This window comes from Saccostrea echinata, unplaced genomic scaffold (assembly GCF_033153115.1).
Source record: "Saccostrea echinata isolate AGI-Se365-2 ecotype Australia unplaced genomic scaffold, CSIRO_AGI_Sech_v1 ptg000054l, whole genome shotgun sequence".
NCBI classification, from domain to species: Eukaryota; Metazoa; Mollusca; class Bivalvia; order Ostreida; family Ostreidae; genus Saccostrea; species Saccostrea echinata.
Genome location: NW_026889803.1, coordinates 56,627,254 through 56,647,598, shown reverse-complemented (window position 1 = coordinate 56,647,598; position 20,345 = coordinate 56,627,254). Strand labels below are relative to the sequence as shown.

Genomic DNA, 20,345 nt, shown 5'->3' with positions numbered 1-20,345 from the left:
CAATAGATTTATATCAAATTTTTTTTCTTTTCCAAGTAATTTGTGTTATCTAATTTTTCAGAAATGTATTATTTATAAAACCCTTTACAAGAAAGAAAGTTTAAATCACTCTATGAAATACTTTTGTTGTGTACTTTATATCTGTTTCTAAGAATAAAAAACCTATTCAATATTGTATTATCAGTTCTGTCGATACATGTAGCTAATTATAGATTTTGAGGGTTACATGTAAATTCGAGTTTCTGTAGAACAGCTCAAGAATCGACATTAATAATCTTTACTAGAAGGAATATTTAAATCACTGTATGAGTTACTATTGCTGTTTACTGTATATCCGTTTCTTAGAATAAAAAAATTAGCATTTGCCTTCAGTTTATCATACATGCCAGATTTTGAGAGTAGAAAGTTGATTTGATTTTTTGTAATAACAGCTCTAAAGCTGTTATTGATCTTTGAATTGATGTAGGAATGAATAATCGATTTCATTTTTAAATCTGAAACTCACGAAACATGACTTAAAAATTAACAGAGGTTTTGACATCCCGAGGAGAATTTCTTCACATTTTCTACTACATAGAAGAAACGTTTTTAAATGATTTAGTTTGTAAATTTTATTCCTTCCTCAGCATACTAATTCTTGACGAATCAACTATAATTGCAAGTAATCTCAATTATTCAGAATTGATAATGCAAATACATGTATGTTGTGTAAACCTCATTGCCAGAAAGTGTGTTCAAATGTCAGTTTGCCATTTTTGTCTTCCGCGATACACGAAAGAAACGGATAATACATCGAAAAGTTGAATTCATCTGGGTCAATGTTCTTTTTCCACGTATACTCGGTTTCCAAACGTTCATCCCACTCTGATATTTTTGTTCTTTTCTCTGTGCTTATAGGGAGATACCTATTACCTGACCATGCGTTATTGCTACATTTCAATACAACACCTTTTGCTCCTTCCACCACAACACGTACACGAGTCTGAAATTTAAAGAAAAAAGGAAACTAACATGAATTTCATTTTAAATTGTATATACAAATTACAAGAATAAAGATGTGAAAAAACCACACTTAAATAAGAGAAAGCATAATGTAAATATAACGCACTTGGTTTTGCTTGGATTTCAAAGTCTTGGCCAGATCCCAGCGTAATCTTGGTTTTAATTTTACTTCAATGTTCTGAGGAGAAATAAATTTTTTGCCATCCATTTCGGCAACACATGAATAGTTGCCCTCTATTTCCTTTGATGCATGAAGGAAAGCAACGTAAGAAATTGACCATATATTTGTATTATCTTTCATAATATATATCGTCTCTGACAAATTTATCCCTATACGATTTCTTTCCACCTGAATAGGTGGAGGGTTTCTTCCAATTGCTTCACAATTTATTGGCACCATATCTCCTTCCAAAAGTGGTTCCTGTTGGAATGCTTCCAAGAATTTGAATTCCTTTATTGTTTTTGTTATACTTATATCATAAACTCTTCTATATAATATGGATTTGATTAAACCATCCAGAGGTATAGTAAGTGAGCTTTGCAGAAATAGGAAATCTCCTACTCTCTCTAAAGTTTCATCTGAAAGTACAACTGTTGCTTTTGCCGTTGAATTTCGCTCAGTGGTAACATTGACATACTTATTTTCAATCGGTTCAATTTGATTATATTCAATAATCTCATTTTTAACGCTGGCAAACATTCCAACCTCCATATACCAGCCATTTCTAGGATCAAGTTCAGGATTACAACGGTAGAAGAAGTCATATTCAGAAGCAGAGATTTTAGAGAATGATGACTGACAAGTGATTGGATTATCAAATTTAGTTGCTCCATTTACATGCGTTGTGTCAAACATATGGGTTGTAACTATTTCGTCGTCGCTAAAAGTTATAAAGAAAACAACTTCTGGGGGATTTTTGATTTCCAGAGTGAACAAAGTAGTATGAGACAGCGTTGTCAATGAGGTGCCAAAAGTCTTTTCATCAGCTAGAATGAGAAAAACCAATAAAATGGGAATAGTTCCAGGTTTTCCCCTATTTAAACATGTAATTCAAACCTTTTCAACTTTCTCTGGTAAAAAATTAAATAAAACCAATAAGCTCAAACCTCATGGAACATTATTTTATATAAAATTCATTCATCTTTGTTTCCAAATTTTATATCTACTATTACCATAATATGAAATCTAATCTAAATATGAAATATTAGGCTCATTATATTAAATGTATTTTAGAGGAACTTGGATTTAATTCTACAAGTGGTAATCCAACTTATACTCATAGTTCCCTTTCTAAGGAAGAAATTCTTCAAAATCATATGTCAGTTTTGAATATTTTTAATATTCCAAACAACCAAAATGAATTCGAATTACCATATTTATATTGGATTCCGAAACTTCATAAAAATCCTTACAAACAAAGATACATAGCGGGTTCCAGTAAATGTTCAACCAAGCCTCTATCTTTACTCCTCACTAAGATATTAACAGTGGTGAAGGAGAAACTTCAAGAATACTGTGCAACAATATATTCGAGAAGTGGTGTAAATTAGATGTGGATACTTAAAAATTCCAAGGAACTTTTGGAAAATTTGAAATCACAAGATTTTACCAAAATCAACAGCTTAAAAACTTACGACTTTTCAACTTTATACACAACCATTCCCCACGATAAATTAAAGTCCAGGCTTTTTGATATCATTGACAGCTGCTTTTTCAATAAAAATGGAACTCGTAAATATACTTACCTTGTCATTGGTCATTTGCAAAATTATTTTGTTAAAAAACATTCTGATTGTACACACAAGTACTCTGAAGTTGACATTAAAAAGATGCTTGAGTTTCTGATTTACAATATCTATGTGGTTTTTGGAGACCAGGTCTTCCAACAATCTATTGGAATTCCTATGGGTACCAATTGCGCCCCGTTGTTAGCAGACCTTTTTTTGTATTCATATGAAGCAGAATTTGTCCAAAATCTTGTACGTGAAAAGAAGAAAACACTTGCTGTGGCCTTCAACTCGACATTTAGATATATCGACGACGTATTGTCAATTAACAATGGCTATTTTCATTCTTATGTCGATACGATATATCCTGGTGAACTTGAGATAAAAGATACCACAGAGTCTGACACATCTGTTTCATATTTGGATATTTTACTTGAAAAAGACGTTAATGGTAATCTAACAACCAAGCTTTATGATAAACGTGATGACTTTAACTTTTCAATCGTCAACTTCCCTTACTTATGCAGCAATATACCTTCATCACCTGCATACGGGGTATATATCTCTCAGTTGATTCGATACGCAAGAGCATGCTCTACGTATGTACAATTTCTAAAACGAGGTAAATTATTGACAAATAAGTTGATGAAACAAGAATATCAGCTGTCTCGTTTAAAGTCATCATTTCGTAAGTTCTATGGTCGATACAATGACCTTGTCAGCAAATACAATTTATCATTGAGTCAAATGCTGACTGACGTTTTTCATACTAATTGTTGGGCCATTATTTACACAGTGAATTGTCGACGGATTTTTCCGTTATTTCCCGATCATGACAAGGAGCACACGGCGGGTGTGACCGGTCGGCAGGGGATGCTCACTCCTCCATGGCACCTGATCCCACCTCTGATGTTTGGAGGTCCGTGTTTGCTCTGCTCCTATTTTGTATTGTATAATGGACGTTTGAGCTTGAATACTGTTTGTTATCTCCATATATTTCATCTTAAGTAGGTATTTATTATTTAATTTTATCCTAAAATGATGATAATATTTAGAAATAGCCCCAAGCTTTTATTTTGACACAATAATTACAGTGAAATACGTTGACAGCAAACATGCAAGCACCTGGTATTATGTTAATATATTTTATGTTATTTATAACTAAATCAATTTTAAATTTAAATAAAAAACACCAGACCATAACAAACCGTTTGTTTTGTTCCTTGTGGTTTGCAACATAATTCTTTTACTGAAGTTTTCCATAAATATTGCAGACATTACCAAATTATAATTACCTCCAATGATCATTTGATCCACTCCCCAAACAGCGATCGTATTTATTAGGATAGACATTTCTATCTGCAGTCGAACATCATCACCTGAAGTAGTCTTATTGGCGGAAATAATAGAAGATCCAGAATTGAACCATTTCTCGGCTTCAGACTTGTTTCGTTGAAAAAGAAAAGACACGTGGATATACTACTCAGAACAGTTCATTACATTGATACATTTCTGCTAAATAACAATTTTATCACATTGACATGATAATTTCATTATAATTAAGTTTGTTGAATGGGGTTTTCATCTTGCAATATTTGCACAGTATAGGAAAATACAGCATATTTTTACTTTTTTAAAAAGAAATATTTTGATATCCTTTATCAAAATAAATAAAATTAAGATGTAACAGGTACAAAATATTCTTTAAAGAAAACATTTTTTGGTTATTCTATGTGTGGATTCTTTGTATCTAAAATATTACTTTGCAACATTTCATAAAAAATTACATTTTGGAGATAACCCCGTTGAAAAACCAGACAGCAGAATTTTGTGCCTCTTACATATGATGTAAGAGTATAGTATTACTTATCACATATTGCACTCTAAACAGAGAGAACATTGTTGTATTTTAATAATTTGCTTTGTAAGAAAAAAAGTGCACTTCCCTATTCGATTTTATTCGTCGTAATGTAGGCATATGACTCGGCTTATCCCCACCACCCGTTTCTCCAATCTAATTAAAATTAGATGTTCCGAATCCGCTATCGCTTCTCAGAAACGATAGCGGATTCGGAACATCTAATTTTAATTAGATTGCCGTTTCTCTGAATATCAGGAAAATCATTTATAGTAGACATTTACAAGAGAAAATACATGAATGAAGAAACATGTCGGTGTTACGGTCCCTAAGCACATTTTGTAAAGAGTATATAATTCATTTGAAAAAATATGAATTTTTCCTGTTTATACGAATTTTACTAAATAAGAAACACTCCTACAAAAGTTTTAATGAATGGAAATGTTTTCCAGAACCTGTTTCGTCATATAAGAACACAGCATGGTGATCCCTTAAGACCTGTCATTTCGAAACTTTTTTGTGATTGCTTGTACGGCTCTAAACTACGTACACATTACAATTAAAAGAAAGATAAAGTCTATATTTAGGTACAATCCATAAATTATTTGCAAACATTTTGAAATCAAAATTTTATTCAGATGAAATTAAAAATTGCTTACTGAATTTTGATCTTTAATTTATATGTAAAAAGTAAAAGGGAAAATGCAATAAGTGTTCTTTCATTATTTTCAAATCTTGCTTTTAAAAATAAAATGACAAATGTATCCATTTTAATTCGGTTAGTTAAAAGATGTATAGTCCTCACAGAAAAGTATATCGAGATTGCACTATGTCCCCGAAGATATGCTTCTCTTTGTAGTTAATATACCTATGGATCGGCATCATAAAAAGGTATATTAATTTGTACATCAAATAATAGTATAAAAAATTGCACCAACCTCAGAATAGACGTTAGAAATGGAGAAATGAAAACTGGACTGAAGTAGAAATAGAAATATAACTCTTCTCATTCTCCTTATGTTTTTTAAAAAACACGAAAAATACCCCTGAATAACGAAGCTTACAAATGGAAACTTCTATGTATATATGTAGGTGTAGATATACATAACAATACTTACTATTACAGCGATCGTTCAGCAATTATACCGATGGCATTTTACAATCTTATTTAGCTTAGAGTTTATGTATGATTAAAATTGTTTCATATTTGTAATGATAAATGAGACGATATACTAGCCTCAATGACCTTTGAAAAGCATAAATATGCCGAATTCCAATGATTCAGTGTGGGATGTTGAAATCCAAAAATTCAGTGTGGGATGTTGAAATTCAATGACTCATTCTGGGCAGTCAGACACGTAGGTTGGAGGAATGTTAAATTAAATCCTTAAAATTTAGTTCATAGAGTAAAAATGTCCCTGTCAGATTAAGAGAGCCCTGTCCAGCACCAGAAAGCTTGATCCAGTAATTCAAAATTTTACAAATATGGTAAAAATATCATTGCTTATTACAACTTTGTGTTCTATTTACCTCCTAGATTCTAAGGAGCATGATCAGAAGATTTTAAAAATATTAATACATTTTTCACTATCTAATCAAGAGCCCCTCCCTACAATTTCAGGAAAAGCTATCTTAACCATGCACTTACGTTAATTTCCAGAGAAAGAGAAGATTTTCAAAGAATTTAAGCATGTGCGATCAAAAGCCCCTGACCAAACCCCAGAAACTTCGACGCGGGGACCCTGAAATTCACAATTTTGGATGAGGAGTACTTGCCTAATCACACTCATGCATTTAGTATGTATGTTTAATAACCAGGAGCAAAGAATAATTTCAATGACGAAAATGCATTTTCACTACATATGTACATAATCAATGGAGCCCCCCCCCCCCCCCCCCAACACCAAAACTCCTAACTTAGGAGCCATCCATTTCACAAATATCGAAGAAGCACCGTTGCTCACCATAATCCTAGGCTTGTTATCTACTATGTATATACAGGGTGAGAAAAAAGCCTTTCAAAGAATGTATGCATTTTCCCAATCTGATCAATAAAGACCCACTTTAACTACTTATATTAACTCCTGACCTTTCACTATTTTAGTTACTTTTTGATTATTATAATCATGCTAACAGTTTGACTCCTTGATGTCCCCTCACTCTCAAAGGGGCACAAGTATCTTCAAATTTATAATGTTGCCCCCCCCTCCTTTGCCCATAGATGCTCTATACCAAAATTGGTTGAAATTTGTTAAAAATTTCAAAATTATTTTTTTATATATATAAAAAGGCAGCTTGTGAAATATATATGTATAGCATGTATGTTAAAAAGGAGATATTTATTATTTTTTTCAGACAATATGTATGATTAATATCATTGAATACAAATCATTGCATATTTGTCAATGCGGATAGATTATCAACTGGTTAATGGTGAGTTGGCGCTAATACTAGTGAGAGGGTCTAGATATGGACTTAACTTTTAAATATTGTCTCTTCAACAAGGGTCTTTAATATTTTTATTGCCATCTACTAACTTTTTGTGTCGCCTGCAGAGCAGAGCGGCACTTATGGATCACTTTACCCAGCGTCTGGATGTCTGGATGTCCGTCCATCTGTCTGTCCGTCTGTCACACCCCCTATATCTCGAGAACTGTAAGAGTTATGGATTTGATATTTTGCACATATATTGTTTGGCTCTATGGCTTTATAAATTACCATGGTTACCGATCTTGTGACCCTCGACCTTGACCTTTGACCTACATTTCAAAATAGTTCATAGTGCCGATATACAGCATATTTTTGACATTTAAGAGTGAAGTCTATGCTATTTAGCGTGTGCATTGTTTGTCATTAGACATTATGAAAAATACCAGCATAACAATCCACTTGACCTTCATCTTTGACCTACTTTTCAAAAATAACCCCTGGCAGTTTAATTTAATTTCTGACTTGGATTTTGAGAGGCTTAGCATTTATACATGTTTATGAGCTCTTGATACTTTAAATTGAAACTGTATGATATTCAGCTACCACACAAACCTTTATTTAAATACTATGAAAATACATCGAGATCGGTATTCCACAATGGATCGTGTAACTGACAATTGCAGTAAAGTCAGACTGAAATTTCTTTTGGAGGATTGTTTGAAACACGTATTAATAAAATGATAATTAATTATTTCTAATAATTTCAATTTCAATTTAATTATTCATTTGAGTATTAAGGAACCATATTTTCTTTTATTGTCAGATTCTATCGCAGTCTTATACCATCCATGGATACCATTTTTTCTTTGCAGGCAAATGCATGAACTATCATGCTAATAGTAAGTAAAAAGTGGACCGCTCTTAGATTAAGTTACATCTTATAATGAAGTTTCAAAGCAGGCGACGCATGCGTTCCTCGGAACACTCTGATTTTCAGGTACAAATGATTTTTTTTATAATTACTTAAGTTAGCAGACTGAACTGTATCAAGTATTACTTAATAAGTAGGCATTAATTTCACGGATAGGGTTAAGTAATTTGATTGATAGATTGATTGTATGGTGTTTTTCGTCCCGATCGAGAATTTTTCACTCCTATAGAGACGTCACCATATACCGGTGACTTACTTACTTACTTACTTAGTCCTCTTCGTGCTGGTTAGCACATAAGGCCGTCACCAAAGACTTACATGTTAGTCTATCTTGTGTTCATCTCTGAACATGTCCCCATGTCCATTTGTTCTTTTTTATTTCTTTCTCCACCGATCTTCTCCAGGTCTCTTTTGGTCTCCCTCTCTTTCTCTTACCGGTTGGTGCGCATCTCAATGCAACCCTTGGGATGGAGATTGGGTGCATTCTACATATGTGTCCTACTCACAGCCATTTTCTTCTCTTTATAACTTGGGATAGAGGAGTGGTGTTAGCCCGTTTGTATAGCTATTCATTTGGGATGGTATTGGCCAGAGAAAGAATAAAATTCTGCGAAGACAACGGATCGGGCTGGAAGGCGTCTAGCTTGTTTGAGATGGCTTTTGTTACTTTCCACGATTCAGCACAATACAGGAGGACCCCTACCACATTACTCTTGAAAATCCTAATTTTGGTATTTATGCTGATCTTTGCTGACCTCCGCATGTTTTGCAGTGCAACATACGCTTCGGTGAAGGACTTCAAATTTAGACCTTTATTCGGCACTCAGAGCCATTGAACAGTGAGGGTTCTTTATCATGCCAACGCCTACCGTGGCACGGGGCCTCGGTTTTTAAGATCTCATCCGAAGGACCCGCAACTTTCACTTCAAAGTGCCGAGCGCTTGGCGAAGGAACAGTTGCTACCTATTTTTTATCGACTTAGGTCAGTCGCAGCCGGAATTCGAACACAGGACCTTCCGATCACGGAGCGAGTGTTCTACCGACTTAGCTATCGTGACGGCTAAGTAATTTGATAAAAAGTTAAACATTCTGTTATAATGCTATATAATTTAGAATAAAGCAAGTCCAATTCAGGTAGCCCTTGCTTATTCAAGTGAGGACTAATGTCAATGGCCTAGGATGCCTTACACCAACCTTGGGATCCCTTGACTCCTCAAATGAGGACATTGAAGTAAGGCTTTATTCCTTTTTATATAGTTTTTGAATGAAAGGTAAATGAATATATTCAAAATGAAATTTCTTCCATTACTTCATCATTAAAGGTTTTTTGTTTTTGTTTTTGTTTTTTTTTTATATACATTTTTCGCAATTTTCTGTATCAGGTTTGATCACATACATATTCTAAAATTGTGTTTTCACTAAATCGGAAGTAATAAAAATTGCAAAGACTACATGAACAATTGAATAATATTTTTTGGTTCCAGCAGACAAAGCTTGTATCAATATCGTCTTTGTTTGTAACACTCACTATTATAACTGTACATGAGAAGAAATAAGTTTTATTCTACATCTGGATCAAACTTATACTCATAGTTCACTATCTGAGGATGAAATTCTACAAAATCACACTTCGATCTACCCTACCAAAACTGGATTCTTAAACTTCATAAAATTTCTTACAAACAAAAATGTTTTACAGGGCCAAGCAAATGCTCTACCAGCCCCATATCCCCTTATTCAAATATTAACTGCACAAGGAGAAACTTCAGGCGCACTGTGCCACAACATATTCTAGAAGTGGTGTAAAACAGATGTAGATTCATAAAAACTCTGAAATATCTTTTGAAAATTTAAAATTACTCAATTTTTCTGAAGTCAATAGTACCTAAACGTACGACTTTTCTACCCTTGAACTATTGATAGATTTAAAAAAATAGGCTTTTTAATATCATAGACATATTCCCGGGTACTTAAAATAAAAGACACCACAGATTCTGTCACATCTGTTTCATATTAAGATGTTTTTACTGACTATAGCCGATAAGGGCCAGTTAACAACTAAATTGTATGACAAATGAGACGACGTCAGCTTTTTCATCGTCATCTTTCCTTGTTTATGTGTTAACTAGATGAAATCCGGCGCAAGCGCGGGGGAATTTTTTTTTCACTGCTAACAGAACTATTCCAAAAAAGTATCTTTCATTTTCTACTGAGAGTTAATTACAGGCTTATAGCACGAAGAAATACTTCCAAATTCCGCAGTTAGTTAAGGACCAGAAGTAGATAATAAGATATACATCCCCTTATTTCTTTTCTTTATCTTAAAAAATATAAATTTCATTAATTGGCGTTTTCTCTTTACTTGTTATAAAAGCAACTTTTTTTTGACATCTGTTGTACTATGTTATACATAATGTACTACGGGTGCTAATTAATGACATTTTCTCTTTACAGTTTAGAAACTTTGTTGATATCTATTATACTATTTTATTTCCTATTATACTTCGGATGATCTGTTTCAATTAACATCAAGGATAAAAGAAGCAAATGTGCACAATTAACTTAATTTGTCAGAATTTTTTAAAATAAAAATTAGCTTAATTTACCCGATATCTATTCAGGCCTGATAGGTATATAGGTACTTAATACAAAAGACTCTACGTAGAAAAAGCATTGAAATGTATTGATCAAAGCACACATTTTTAAAAGCTTTAGTAAAAGTGAAAAATTAAAATGCACCACATTTACTATATATATTTAAACAAATAACTATAGTGATTAATTGAAATTTTATCATAGCAAGTTAATTACTAATTATAAAAAAAAATTTACTTCGAGTTCGTTGCCATGAAGCTTTCAATTTCAAACATGCACATTTTATTTGTAAATTTATTACCACAACTTACTTTCAACATATAGATATATTCATAACTCATAGTGTTATCAATTGGTTTATCATAAATGATATCATAATGCCCTTTCATGATAATCGCCTCGATTTTCTTTTTAACATCGGGTTCGATGCCATCAGACGTTCTAGAACTTTCAAATCATCGAAAATACCGTTGGTATCAAGAGCGAGATCGGACATTAAAGAAAGGATTTGCACATTTTTTAAAATCAGTAATCAGAACTGATTTCTTTTATATCACTTATCTTTACTCCTTACAAAAAAAAATATTAACTGCTGTAAAGGAGAAACTTCAGACGTACTGTGCTACAGCTTTATCTACAAGTGGTGTAAATCAGATGTGAATCCTCAAAAACTCGAAAGAACTTTTAGAAACTTTAAAATCACAATTTTTTTAAAAGTCTATAACATCAAAAACTTTTCTACACTTTATACAACAATTGCTCACGATAAATTAAAATCTAGACTTTTTGATATCATAGACAACTGCTTCATAAATAAAAACGGAACTCGAAATTTTCACATCTTGTGATCGGTCATCAGCAAAATTACGTCGTTAAAAACTACTCTGATTGTACACAGAAGTACTCTGTAGTTGATATTAAAAAGATGCTGGACTTCCTCCATTTATGTAGTCTTCGGAGACCAAGTTTTCCAACAAACTCTTGGAATTCCGATGGGTAACAATTGTAATCCTTTATTAGCTGACCTGTTTTAATGTTCTTATGAAGCAGAATTTATTCAAAAACTTCTACACGAGAAGAGGAAAACACTAGTTGTGGCCTTCAATTCCACATTCAGATATATCGACGATGTTTTATGAATTAAAAATAGTTATTTTCGTTCGAATATCGACTCGATATATTCCAGTGAACTTGAAGTAAAAGACACCACAGAGTCTGCCTCATCTGTTTCATATTTGGTTGTTTTACTGACTATAGATGATAAAGGCCAATTAACAACTAAATTGCATGACAAACGAGATGACTTAAGCTTTTCCATCGTCAACTTTCCTTATTTATGTAGTAATACTCCACTATCACCCGCTTATGGTGTTTATGTCTCCCAACTTATTCGCTACTCAAGAGCTTGCTCTGAGTACGATCAATTTTTAAAGCGAGGTAGGCTACTCACTGATAAGTTGATGTTACTGGGATTTCAACAGCCTCGTTTGAAGTAAGCATTTCGTAAATTTTATGGTCGTTATAATGACCTTGTTAGCAAATATAACCTATCACTGGGTCGTGTTTTGGCTGACTTGTTTCATACCAATGGTTTGGCCTTCGTTTTTGTACTGAATTGAATACGGATAGTTCCGTCCACCTGATCAATACATAGGGCTCACGGTGGGTGTGACCGGTCTATAGGGGATGCTTACTCCTCCTAGGTACCTTATCCCACCTCTGGAATTTCCAGGGGTCCGTGTTTTATGTCCTCTTCACAAATTTGAATTGTTTATGGATTTTTTTTTAGTTTCTTCACTATTCGTTATCTTTACCTTTTACATTAAATCAAGTTTTGATTGAATAATTCATTAATGACGTTTTATGAAATAATTAAACGGTTGTTGTTGTCTGTTTCATTAAAAAATGTTATTAACTTAGATCCGCCAACCGTAACTACCACCGTACTCTCTTTTTTGCTATTTCGAGGCTGTTTACTGAAAATGAAAGTAGACTCTTAATTAAATTACTATGCGAGTGGAATCTGAATGTAGTTTACGGACATCACCTTATACTTAGTGTATTCCTAGAGGAATAAGTATGAACTCCGGTGCAGACGTTTCCGACTTTATTTGCAAAAATTATTAATTTATAAATATAGATATTCCGCTATCACCTGTATATGGTGTGTACATCCCCCAATCGAATTCAACAATTTTGTTTGACGTTAGCATTTCATAAATTCTATGGACCATTTTAACAATCTTTATTGTATCTTTTCCTTGGCAGTTTATATAACAATGTCGATATTAATGTTGCTCAGTCTTGCTAACCCACTGCCAAGAAGCATAACGCCGGTGCTTGTTCTAATATCACTAATTAAGGTTCTGCTTTTCCCAAAAAGCGGTTCTTAATAAGAACATTTTTAAAGATCCCACTAAATTTTCACAAAATCTTAATTTCCCACCTTCAAAGAGGGTAAGGCTTTTAATTTGAGCAAATTTGAATTTTCAATTCCCTTTACCCAAAACAACTTTGTGGCAATTTTTTTTAAAATTGGCCAAGTGGTTCTAGAGAAGAAGATGAAAATTTGAACAGTTTACAAACAACACACGACAGACAGACGGATGTCGTTTGTTTTCTTTTCTTTGTATATTAATTTGATCAATTGCATGTTGTTTTACGTCCCATCAGAGACTTTTTTACTCATATAAAAACGTCACCATATACCGGTGAAGGGATTCAAATGTAGACCTTTGCTTGCACTCAAGATCATTGAGTAGTTACATTCTTTATCGTGTCAACGCCTGCTTGGTTTGTAAGGTCCGGGGTAATTTACGTATATTTCTCTTTCAGTTTCCATTGTTTTTCTAATAAAATATGTTAATCATCAAATTCAAGTTGACATCATTTATTAAACCAGAAAACAAACTTACATTATGTATGAAATATTCAAGTAAATGACATCGGAGACAAAAGGAGTGTCAAAGCAATTTTTAAAGCGTACTCTGAATTGAGTTTACTGCAAATGACGTCATCAAACGTCTCCCTTGCGCACAGGGATGTAATAAAATCTTGTTTTGATTGTTATATCATAAAGTTAGTATAACTGTTTATATATATAGTATGAGATTTAGGACAATTTCACCTAAGAAATAAGAAGGTCTAAGATGCATAATAATGATTATTAAAATCATCAGATGAGGAATGTTATGGATCAAAGTTGACTTAAAATTCTGCGTATTCTTCGCCTCTTACGGAGACCTAGATAGGACTATGCTTTGAATCTGATCAAGCAATTAGATAGACAGAGGTGAATTTTAATGCGTCTTTGAATCAATAGTGGTAGATGCCATGAGACACATGTTGAGAACATAGGCCAGTAATTTGAAAGAGAATGGACATGACCTTATAAGAAACCTTTGCCTTTGCATTCGTGCGCCGACGTACACTATTACGCTTTTGTAATTTTTGACTTATTTTCTGAATAAACGTGTTACTATTCTGAAACATGAAATTCATGACCAAATAAAAATAAATGTTGTTTTTTTTACTTTGACAAGGAAAGAAAGTTACATTAACAAAGAGAAACTAAATTATTTAAACTGTTTACAACATTTGGGGACAACCCTAGTATTTATATATCTACAAGAGCCAACACGTTCTATAGCAAATCTTGCTTAAAAGTTTGCCATACTTTTTTAGATATGACTGTAAGGAGCATATTTTTTTTTTAAAAATCAGGTACGTACCAAAGTCGGTGCCAACAGTATCTAAACAAGATGAGCTTAAATGAAAGGCAGTTCTTAGTTTGATAGATGTGTTTTTTAAAGCGGCCATTACATATTCCCCAGCAATACGGGGACGGATTGAAAAGTTGGAATCGTTCAGTTCAAGCTAGTTTAACCGTAAAGAAGTTCAAAAAGCTTCATACATGTATATCCCTGCATAGTTTATATTATTGCAAGAATATACAGCACAATAACTTTGGAATCTGAAGAAATTTGGACTATTTATTACAATCTATGCAAAAGATTAGAGTACGTTAAAAGTGAAGTATCCTAGATGATATTTTTAATCCACATCTCTCAAATTAAACATGGAAACTAACCTCTATGAAATTTTTTATTGCATGTACATAATGAAATGTTACATCAGACGTTTCAATTCCATTATAGGTATTTTTATGTTTTATTCTTGAAAAAATTAAATCTCTAGTAAACATGCCTGATGAAAGAATTCAATCAATAATAAAACAAAATATTCATGCTTTAAAATGACTGTTTTTTTTAAACATTACTGCCAGAAAGTGTGTTCGAATGTCAAGTCGCCGTTTTTGTCTTTTGCGATGCAAGAAAGAGACGGAGAATCCGACGAATAGTTGAATTCATCCGGAATAATGTTCATTTTCCTCCATGTATACTTTACTTCTAACCGTTCATTCCACTCTGATATTTTTGTTCTCTTTTCGTTGTGAACAGGAGGATTCTCTTTTCCTGACCAGGAGTTATCACTGCAGTCCAACGTAACACCATTTGCTCCTTCCACAACAACACGTACACGAGTCTGAAATTTACAATAAAGTTCATTAAAATAGATTAAATTCTATACTGTAAATGGAATACAAAAGCAAAGATATCAAAAATGCAGCTTAAATTAACAGCAAAATAAATTTTCTATAGAAATCAAACGCACCTGATTTTGTTTGCTTTTCAGTATCTTGGTTAGATCCCAGCGCAATCTTGGTTTTAGTTTTACTTCAACGTGCATTGGAGAAATAAGTTTTTCGCCATCCTTCTCTATAACACAAGAATAGTTGCCCTCTATTTCCTTTGATGCATGAAGGAAAGTAACGGAAGATGAGGACCAAAACTTTGTAGTATCTTCGAAAACATAGACGGTTTGTGATGAACTTATCTCAGCACCATTTCTTTCCACTTGTATGGGTGGAGGATTTCTTCCAAGTGCTTCGCAATTAACTGGTACCATATCTCCTTCCAAAAACGGTGGCTGTGGGAATGGTTCCAAAAATTTGAATTCGTTCATTGTTTTTGTTATGCTTATATCATAAAAGCTTCTGTATAATATGGAGCTGATTACACTACCCATAGGTATATTAAGAGAGCTCTGCAGAAATAGGAAATCTCCTACTCTCTCCAAAGTTTCATCTGAAAGTACAACTGTTGCTTTTGCCGTTGAATTTCGCTCAGTGGTAACATTTACATACTTATTTTCCTTCGATTCAATTTGATTATATTCAACCAGCTCATTCCTAACGCTGGCAAACATTCCAACTTGCATATACCAGCCATTTCTAGGATCAAGTTCAGGATTACAACGGTAGAAGAAGTCATATTCAGAATCGGAGATTTTAGAGAATGATGACTGACAGGTAATTGGATTGTCAAATTTAATTTTACCATCATCTCCTTCAGTGTCAAACCGAATGTTTGTGACCATATCGTCTTTGCTAGGGATCATGAGGATAACAAAGCTTACAGGCTTTTTTGCATCCAGAGTGAATAGAGTAGTGTTGGATAACGTTTCCATTGTTGTACCAAAATCCTTTTCATTGGCTAGAAAGATAGAATTAAAGATGGAAACTTTTTTTTTTCATTTAAACAAATGAGTTTAGTTTTTTCAAGTTTTTCTTTGGAAATTGATTGGAACCATTTCAGTTTCACAACTACTTAGAATTTCAATTTACAATACTCAGGGTTATTTTTATCCCGTGTTTAGAAGTATTTTAACTCATTGTCAGAAATATTGATATTCTAATAACCTCCAATAAGCCGTTGGTCAACTCCCCAGTAAATTGTCGTAGGCTCGGAAAACGACATTTCTATCTGCAGTCGAACATTGTCTCCTAAAGTAGTTTTACTGGCCGATACAACTGAACATCCAGAGTTGAACCATTTCGTTGTTCCGAACTTGTTTCATTGAAATTAGAATGTATATGTATATTGAATTGCACATATTTACATATTTTTTAAAATCAAAATGATACTTTATTGATGACATCTTTTTTATCTCCCTCTCTCTCTCTCTCTCTCCAAATCCAAAGATGTGTTTATAATGGTGTAAGTCTTTAAAACTTACAAATTCCTACATAATGAATTTGTATCTCTTTCTTTTCCAAAAAAAAAAATTATATAACAAATGTAGCCCTTTGATTCGGTCAATCCATATATATTATTTTAACAGTAACTTGATCCGAAGTGTCGTATCACGTCGAGTTGACAGGCGCAGATCATCAGATCAAACGAGACGCATGATTTCATGAATTCAACAGTAAAACTGATTGAGACATAGTTGGGTATATAATAAATAGGTATATCAACTTCACAGAAAAACAAATCGACTTCGCACTTCGTGCTGAGTCAATATGTTTTTCTGTGAAGTCGATATATCTATGGATCGTCCTCAGTAAATTCAGTTGATTAAATGTTGTCTAATTTGGAATGTTGCCTAATACGGCCAATTTCTTTGGAACCAGTGGTTTCTGGATTAGAAAACTGTTACTGTATATATATATATATATATATATATATATATATATATATATATATATATATATATATATATCAGTAAAACAAGCAAAAGGTATAATACACAAGTTTCGCTTGGTGCGCTCTTTCGTTACGGAGGGGGAAACCAGCAAGTGGGAACTTTTTGATAATGGACACGTTACATCAACGATATGCCGGTTTATCATATCTGTTTGTCTGGATGCACATCAACTCGAAAATTACTGAATTTCATTTTTTCCTTCCAACAAAAAATCGAAACAGAAGAAAATATAAGTGGATAAGACTTATCACAGGAGGGGAGAGACAAGTATTTCTTATAAATACACACGCATTGCACGTTGGCGTCCGAGTGACATATCGACACTTCCTTTTAATAATTTCAAAGAGTCCATTGTCTCTTAAGAAAAGGTTTATACAATCAAGGAAACAACTTTTCCACTAAAGACTATGGCGGTTCTTTTGTTTTCAAATATGGTAATTGAAAGTAGATTTTGTAAGACGTGTGGTAGAAATCAATAAAATCATCAAAAACATCACTGTTTGACATTACAATCTTTCCATAGCATTAAATGAATTTTATGCACGTTTTCGTATATCGACAACCTGTCCACTTCCATGCTAATATGGATACTTTTCGCGCTTCTAGCGTTGAAGGACTACAATCTCGAAACCTGCATATTAATTTTGAATTTATTTGTTTTTAGGCCTATATGAGAGCAAATCAAAAATCAATTGCAACCCAATAGTCCCACCCTACCCCCCCCCCCCCCCCAAAAAAAAAATCTCACAAGGAAAGTTTCAGAAAGCATTTCACAATCGCATTAATACTTTATTTAAATAACTTTTTTTATCTATGATTTGATCTTTAAAAATCTCGGGCGTGCAAGTTCCTTTATCCCCCTAATGATCACTACCGTAAAGTAACTATTCCAAACCTTTGTTCTTATCCAAATGCTCTTATGTAAGATCATATCACACTACTCCGTCATCAGAGAAAAAAGTGTTACCATTACCTTGACTGATGGTCTGAAAAATTCCTCTTTTCATTTAAGAATTTAGCAAAAGTAAGTTCCTATTTTATACCGAAGATGATCCTTGGTCAGTCTCTGGAGAAGATGTTGGCGCACTTGAGTTGCTTGCTTGTAATCTGAACAGGACTTTTTTCAACATACGTTTTATTTCCTCTTGTCCATCTTTCAATCCTTTGATCTGAAAAAAAATGTACCTTTAATCGCACCTCTGGGCCATCTTCTTCACCTATGATAGACAATATTTCAAATAATGAATCCGCGAATTCCATATTTTTAAAGTACAAATGTAGATTCTTACATTTACGCATTAAATTTCAAGAACCGATATCTGGTGAGATTTTTGATAACTTTATATTGTACTTAGAGTGTTTAAAAAAATCAGTTATTGATATTCCAAATTCAAGATTTGTAAACTTATCAAAATTTCAATAATGAATTTCACGACGAGCTTAAAATACTTCTGATGAAAATCGCTAAAGACGTTAACCCACCCATCCGCCCCAAAATACATTTTAAACAATGTAAACCAACCTCTGAATATACTTCACAAGTCGAGAAACCAAAAGAGAATAGAAGCAGAAATGGAAAGATAATTCTACGCATTCTTCTTGCTTTTTTTTCAAAAACCACCCAAAAATATCCTGTTTTCAGTTATGTTCACAACTGAGGAAATCAATGCATTTATACGTACGTATGAGCAAAATACTGGCCATTAAAATGATAGTTCATTAAGTATGCCTTTGGCATTTCACAATCTGGCTTGGCGTAGAGTTTATGTATGATTAAAATGGATTAATGTTAGTAATGACAAATTAGACCGTGCTAGCCTCAATAACCTTTAATAAACAGTATGTTGAAATGCACAAAGACAAAAATAGGCAGGAGTATTTGATTTACATTCTTATTTCCTACTTTTCAGAAGTTTTGATGGATAACAATGCTTTATCTAGCTGAGCATGATCTTAGTGCACTTTCAGTCGGAGCTTCTTTTAACGCATTCTCTCGCTTTAATTTTTTTTCATTTCAATTCAATTTATTGGCATCACCATGTTGGTATACAGTCAAAATAAGAAATCAAATGACAGACAACAGGAAAAAAAATATTATAACATAATGGCTATTAATAGCATGCAAGACAATTTTTTACAATTCTTTATAGTCCCTGGATTTGTTTTCTCTGCAAAAAGCATTTATCTAAGTAGTTACATAAACGTTTTGTAGTGTTATAATCACAAGGGTTAACAATTTCTTTCATGAGATCTGTACAACAATATAATTTATCATAAAAAATATCACAATATTGAAATCGAAAATTATCATTCAGAGGACAGTAAAGTACAAAATGTAGGGGTAGTGCTTATTATAATAATTTACTAAAAAGGTGTCAGGATGTTTTCTTTATTTACTCTTGTCAGGATTTGTTTTAAGTCCAGAATAACCAGACTGACTTTCCAGCTTAATGTAACAGACATTTTAGTTTACAGATTTATTGTTCATGTATAACCATCTCAGTGACATAAATACACACTATATGTCAATACAACACACAAAGATCCACTTTGTTATAAGTACACTACAATATCAATATTTTATAATTCCAAATTATAAAAATAGAGGGATCACTTTATCCAAAGTAGATATCCTGGGAATAACCCTTGATATATATATCTATGCCTGAAGAATTATATTAAGTCTCTTAAAATAATCAAGAGATCTCAATAATTATCAACGAAGTCCGGAATTCAGAGAAATAATCTCTAAATCTTAGATAATATTATTAGTTGTCTTTTTTTGAAAATAAAATTGTTCCTATTTCTATTAGAATTCAGATGGTAATTAATTAAGGGATTGACCCATTAATTAAATACGTTAATTCCTAGTCCTTTTTCTATAAAAACTGCGAAATTCGTTAATTTGCACTAATTAGGAAATTAATTAAAGGATTAACCCGTTAATTAAATTACCATTTATCCAAAGATAGAAGGAATAACCTTCTATTTCCTTACACTTACTTCCGTGATATTAGTAACGTCTATTCTGTTAAAAGAAAAACTGGAAAAGTGCCGGTGAAAGTCTACCGGCTGTTTATATAGCCTTATAGATCCACCGGGGTAACACGCGCAAGGCTGGAAACCACCGGAGACACTATGGTTGCTTCCAAATAAAATAATTAATACAACTTTAATTATACACAAAGTAACATAACTGTAAACATTTTACTACAAAGAATCTTCGTCACTCAAATAAATGTCACAATCCGG

The 20,345-nt window shown here is 33.0% G+C and overlaps 2 protein-coding genes across 2 annotated transcripts; both read right to left on the bottom strand.

Annotated features, from left to right (window-relative positions):
- Positions 1-603: 603 nt before the first annotated feature.
- Positions 604-5,598, bottom strand: LOC133205036 (uncharacterized). Its single transcript, XM_061340779.1, has 4 exons — positions 5,527-5,598; positions 4,026-4,173; positions 1,109-1,989; positions 604-982 (listed from the first exon to the last, which is right to left on the bottom strand). Exons 1-4 carry the CDS (start codon positions 5,596-5,598, stop codon positions 716-718), a joined length of 1,368 nt encoding a protein of 455 aa, XP_061196763.1. The 3' UTR covers positions 604-715.
- Positions 5,599-14,634: 9,036 nt separating this feature from the next.
- Positions 14,635-18,696, bottom strand: LOC133205532 (uncharacterized). The gene is made up of 5 exons (XM_061341364.1): positions 18,616-18,696; positions 18,137-18,262; positions 16,306-16,453; positions 15,219-16,099; positions 14,635-15,089 (listed from the first exon to the last, which is right to left on the bottom strand). The coding sequence occupies exons 1-5, from the start codon at positions 18,685-18,687 to the stop codon at positions 14,820-14,822; spliced, it is 1,497 nt and encodes a 498-aa protein (XP_061197348.1). The 5' UTR covers positions 18,688-18,696; the 3' UTR covers positions 14,635-14,819.
- Between the last annotated feature and the right edge of the window lie 1,649 nt (positions 18,697-20,345).